The sequence below is a fragment of the Nicotiana sylvestris genome, chromosome 6 (genome assembly GCF_000393655.2).
Source record: "Nicotiana sylvestris chromosome 6, ASM39365v2, whole genome shotgun sequence".
NCBI lineage: Eukaryota > Viridiplantae > Streptophyta > Magnoliopsida > Solanales > Solanaceae > Nicotiana > Nicotiana sylvestris.
Genome location: NC_091062.1, coordinates 60,032,312 through 60,038,199, shown reverse-complemented (window position 1 = coordinate 60,038,199; position 5,888 = coordinate 60,032,312). Strand labels below are relative to the sequence as shown.

At 33.1% G+C, this 5,888-nt stretch overlaps 1 protein-coding gene across 1 annotated transcript; it reads left to right on the top strand.

Annotated features, from left to right (window-relative positions):
* The first annotated feature begins 328 nt into the window (after window positions 1–328).
* On the top strand, window positions 329–5,131 carry LOC104213017 (uncharacterized). Its single transcript, XM_070148510.1, has 9 exons — window positions 329–431; window positions 1,485–1,515; window positions 1,686–1,761; window positions 2,043–2,213; window positions 2,306–2,509; window positions 2,621–2,713; window positions 2,794–2,895; window positions 3,033–3,116; window positions 5,108–5,131. Exons 1-9 carry the CDS (start codon window positions 329–331, stop codon window positions 5,129–5,131), a joined length of 888 nt encoding a protein of 295 aa, XP_070004611.1.
* Window positions 5,132–5,888: the final 757 nt, after the last annotated feature.

Below are 5,888 nucleotides of genomic sequence, written 5' to 3'. Positions count from 1 at the left end.
TTTTATTATCATTGGACAATTATTTTTTCTGGTGCATCAATACCTCCTTTCTCTAGAACTATCTATATCGCAAGGCATTGTTTGCATGCACGACTTGCTACTTGTTTGTTTTTCATAGCTTGAGATGAGGGTGATGCTTACTCATGTTTTGCATGTGATAACTTAATGTAGCTAGATAATTTTTTTATCTTGGAAAAGGAACAATGCAAACTAGAGGTCGCAATCGACTGGTAATTGAACAAAATGATGATGAAGATGTGCGACCTTATATTGAGCAATTGATGGATGGTCAAAACTACTTTAGAGCCCAACCATATATTGAGCAGTGATGGATGATCAGAACTACTCTGAAGCCCAAGCAAATGATGGCCAATCTAATGAGTCAAATAATTCTGCTGGTGGCAATGAGATTCAACATAATGATGATTCAAGTAATACCTTTTATAGTATTACAATCTGTTGCTTTTTTAGTATTGCAATAGTATGTGGTCTTATCATTCAATTTTATTGCTTCTGTGTAGTATCTCACGGCTTTGTTCCACTGCTTGCCCTTATATGCAGCATTTCCCTATACAGAACACTATAATAAATTAGAAGCACATACTAATGAAAGAACCCATAACTTTCAGAAGGTAGTAAAGTGAATATGAATAACTATTAGGCACAACATTATTTCATTGCATATGCTGTTATTGAAGGCGAAAATTAAAATTTGCTAGGATTATGGTAACCACATAATAGTAGAAACTAGACCAGAGATCAATGTAACAACAATCGTTATGAAATTGATTGTTTATGGTGTGGCTTATTAGAAGACTCTTCTTCTTTTGAGTAGAGAGACCCGACAAAAGCGAAAGTTAATATTTTTAAGTACCCCACATGCTGCTCATCAGAGATAATGTTAAATTTCAATGCTGGTGGTAAAGCAATAGTATCTTTACTTGCGAGTAAGAACTATAAATTAAATAAAAAATCTATGAGATGTTCTCTGGGTCCTTCTGCTCTCCAATAGAAACCTAAAGAGGGTTTCCTCCTTATCAATCTTTGAAAGAGATTCCATACTTTAGAAGATGCAAGTGTTTCATGTCTAGCACTCCCTAACAATCCAATAATTTCAGATTAAGACTTAAAAAATCTTCATTATATTTATATTTTTATTGACCTTAATGAATCATATTTCATTATAATATTAAATTAAGACTTAAAATACTGCAATCTCATATGGTACACTATATATATAGAGTTTTATTGACCTTAGAAATAGTCATTACATTCATCACATGGTAATCACGTTAAGAAGTTGCTTGGAACTCATATTGTCAAGTTTGAATGCAAGCCTCTAGGATTTTGAAGGAGGCCATGTTATGTCCATTATTGGTGTTTGTCAATTTTGAAGTGAGTTACTTATGTGTTCCCTTGGACACCAGAGGCTTATAGTACACCATTCAAGCATTGTAATTGATGTTTCTTCTGTATCTGAGCAGGTCTAATACTGGATGTGGTAATTCAAGCACTGTAATTGTAGTTCACTTTCTTAAGCTCAGGAAATACTGAGCTCAATTGGTAGTTTCAACATCTATGTAGCTTGAGCTTCAAGACATTATGCATGTCCGCAAGGATATAGGACAGTTATCATGTGCTCCAAAAGGAATGGCACCCTGACCTTTTTTCTTTTTCTTTTGTAGATGCATTAACAATGAAGTTGTCACTTTTATAATTCACACTTTTAGTGGTGAAGTTGTCACATTCTGCTTTAATGAAGTGTGAGGCTAATCAAGTTTGTACGAAAAATAATTTTGGCAGGTGCATGGTTCTTATTTCATCATCTATGAAAATTGAACATTGCTGGTTTTTTTGGTTATTCTGACATTTACAATATTATTCATGATTTACTAGTCGGTAGCGTAATGCTAACGTAGATGACTATGGATTCTTTAAATCATCGGATGATTCAGATATTTTTCATTCTAGGTAATTCGGAAGCAAGAAAGGTCCGTGGGCCTACTTTACTAAAAGATATTTAAAAACTTCCGCTGGGAAAGACAATTGATGTACCGTTCAATAATCGTAACCAAGCTATTGGAAAAGAGGGTCGAAAGCTTTCTAGCTTTCTAGGAATTATTGCCAGAACTCCAGAACTAACACCTCTATATGTAGATAATTGGAGAAATTTTGACAAGGAGGAAAAGAAGAAATTGGTGGATTTTGTGAGGGTATGGAGTAGTTATTATCATTATTATTATGTGAAAAGCTCAATATTTTATGCGTGATGTTATCTTCTAAATGTTGACTTTTATTTTTTCAGAAGAAGTTCTCTATTCCAAAACGTGGAGAAGTGTGGATCTTAAAGTCACTAGCAAAGAAGTGGAAAGCCTACAAGTGTGATTTAAAGGCTGAGTATGCGCAAAAATATAAGACTAAAGACGCTTTGCTAAAAAATAGACCAAGCCGCATACCGAGGGATCAATGGAGTGGTCTTGTCTCTTATTGGCTTTCTGATAAAGCTAAGGTATCAACCTTGAAAACACTCCTAGTCTGCTTATTTTTATAGCGTTTTGATTTTAGTTATGCTCAATATTTTTGTAATTTATAAGATGTCATTTTATTATTTCAATGACAGAGACGTACACAAGGAAATAGAAATAATAGGGCCAAGCAAACGAGACCTCACACAGGAGGATCCAAAAGTATTGCTACCTTGATGAATGAGCAGGTGAACTCGTGAAAATTAAAAACTATAATATTTTAAACCTTTTTTGTCACGCATATCTGATATCATTTTTATTGTATTAGGCTGTAAATGGGATTGAACCTACACGAGTAGAAATTTTCTTATTAACTCATAAAAAACGTAAGGATGGTAGGCTACTAGATGATGATTCTGTCAAGACAATCGTAAGATTTATTCTTTATTTTATTTTGTTGGTTTGATGACTCCGTCAAACAATGTGCATTTTTTCCTGCTTTACATATTTTTAATGAAATTCTAATCACATAAAAGTATTGTTATCTAACATGTTAATATTTATTAGTTCCCTGATGCCAACAGTGGACATGAACGAGTACCACAAACATCAAGGATGCCTAGTGTTGCTGAAAATGCTCAATCTTCTCATGTTACTACTCATTTTTGTCCTTCGTCGCTATTGTTTTTCCAGTTTTCGTGTGCGATCCATGCTTGTTCTCTTGATATCCCATCATATTCCCAGTAGCATATTGTCCAAGATTGTAATTGTAGCTTTTCTTTCTCTCCTTGTGTATCAAAATTATACGCAAACCTCATTGCTTCTTGTGTCTAGTAGAAGTGCACATAGTTGATCATGCACAGTTTGTCGTGGAACTCTTGTAAATTCCAACAGTAGGTTGATGTGTCCTTTGTGTGGCACCATTGTAGAGATGTAGAATGACTGAAGTGCATTAGGATAAGATACCCCAATGCCTTCATAATTCCCTTATTTTGATGCCAAAGTAGTGTTAAATGCCGAGGCCCACGATATTCACCAAAACATTGCGCCCATTCCTTACTGCTTATATTGATTTGCATATCTTCTAAAATATTTTCTTCAAGAGACCTGCAAGATGAAAATTAAAAGTGAAATCACAGGGATGAAATATATATTTTAACCTCCTGTGGTTCCTTCAGCTCACCTTTATCACTCTACAATTTCGTGTAAGAAAATAATTTCAAAGTACTTTGCATATTTCAACAAAAAGAATCTCCAGCTAGCACTTAAATAATTCAGATGTGTAAAAGCACATCTTATCACAAGATAAAGAAAGGAAATAATCATATAGAGAGTAAGAAAAGGGGTGATGACTTCAACAATATGCTAATTGGCAGCACCATTGTTTCCCAGAATCAACAAAACTACATAAGAGAACTGTACTCAATCTAATGAATTTCTAGTGACGTCTACTAATGTACTTATTCTGATCACATTTAAGTTATAGGGTCAAATATGTATTTTAGAAGTTTAGACTATGTTACTAAATTTTAGATTAGAGACAACTCATAGCCTAAAATCAACCGCGTAAAGTAAAAGACTAAAAAATACCAGTGCTATTTGTAGCTATTGTGTTGATGCTGTCTACTAGCCTCGATTTTAATGGATACTTATTCAGATCACATTTAAGTTATAGGGTCAAATATGTATTTTAGAAGGTTAGACTATGTTACTAAAGTTTAGATTAGAGACAACGCATAGCCTAAAATCAACCGCGTAAAGTAAAAGACTAAAAAATACCAGTGTTATTTGTAGCTGTTGTGTTGATGTTGTCTACTAGCCTCGCTGTTAATGGACCGGGATTCATAAAAGAGATCATTCGAATTTCACGACTTATGGCTTCCAGTTGAGCAATGGTATCTTGCGGTTCCTTATGCACCTGATAAAAAACTCGAGATGAAGGATATCTTGCAGTTCCTTATGCAGTTCCTTGGTCTTTTTTACTTTCCCATTAAGTAGCACTTCATCTGAGTTCAAAAGTCCTTTGCCCTACAGCAACAACTTGAAATATGTATTGTCATATCTGACTGGTGATGTGAAATCTAGAGGGAAAATATTATTGTCTCCGCCTCTTCTGGGACAAGCTGTTTTTAAACCAGTATAGTAAGTTTTCTCAAGTGTTACATCGGGAAAGTTGTCCTCTTTAGATGTTGTTGTTGTTTAGATGTTGTTGTTATTTAGATGTTGTTGTTTTTATTTGGATATGAGGCTTTCCTCTTCCTTATTGTGGATGGGTCAATCTACATATGTTGTCATCTACCTATGTTGTTGTCGTTTAGTTGTACTTTGCAAAGCATTTGCTTAATTCTTGTTTTCAGTTTTGCTTCTTGATTGAATTCTGGTTTGAATTGAGTGTTGGTTCGACTATCTCCTGCTAAGAAGATTGCTGGATTGAAGAATCAATCTGTTTTTACTATGCTTCAGTAGGTAGTTGTTGAAGTTTGGATTCTAATCAATTTGATTGAAATGTTCATATTTTAGCTCAGTTATTTTTGCTTATAGATGTTAGGTGAGGGAGTTGGCTACTCTAACAGTGATGGAATATTCAAGATATTTTTTCACATTATACTCTATATTTTAACACAATTATTTTATAATCTCAGGTTATATCATCTGATGTTGGATAATTTAGCGTGTGAAAGATTTCAAAATGAAGAAAAGTTGCGGAAATCATTTGAAGACCATCATTCGTCTGGATTAGTTATATAACGACATTAGCTATTTAGTCTAAACAATATATTTTTATGTTTTAAATTACTGTGATATTAATATTTTTGATTAGTACTTTCTTTTGTTTGTTAAGATTAATGAGATACATTATGTTTTTTTTGAATTAATATATTTTATTATTTGAGTCATATTCTCGACGAATGTAGTAACTATTATTAATCTAAATTATTTATAATTGATGTAAAATAATTATTGTTAAAGATATTGACGTTTAGCGGCAATTTAGTTAAACATATTAACCATTAGAATGGAAGCTAAAAGGGCAAATTAAAATATTTTTAGAAGAAATATTATCGCCATTTTAATTGCCACAAAATAATTGCCATTAAAGATGCGAACTTTTAGTGGCAATTATTTTTAATTTAACGACTATAAAAAATAGATGCTAAAGAAGTATAATTAGCCGTTTGGATTGGATTTAGTAGGCATTATAATTACCACAAATAATTGCCCTTAAAGATGTAATTTTTAGCGAAAATTATTTTGAATGTAGTGGCTATAATAATAGACGCTAAAGATGTATAATTAGCCATTTAGGATTGGATTTAGTAGCCATTATAATTGCCGCAAATAATTGTCGTTAAAGATAATAACTTTTAGCGGCAATAAAAATACTGTTTACCAGCTTTTGCGAGAATAGCCGCTAAAGGCTTT

Bases quoted from the DNA above. Each gene is read 5' to 3' on its own strand.
- LOC104213017 (XM_070148510.1), top strand. From the start codon at position 329: ATGGATGATCAGAACTACTCTGAAGCCCAAGCAAATGATGGCCAATCT. The intron at 432-1,484 runs GTAATACCTTTT...GTATCTGAGCAG, and splicing joins TCAACATAATGATGATTCAA to GTCTAATACTGGATGTGGTA. The intron at 2,896-3,032 runs GTAAGATTTATT...AATATTTATTAG, and splicing joins ATGATTCTGTCAAGACAATC to TTCCCTGATGCCAACAGTGG.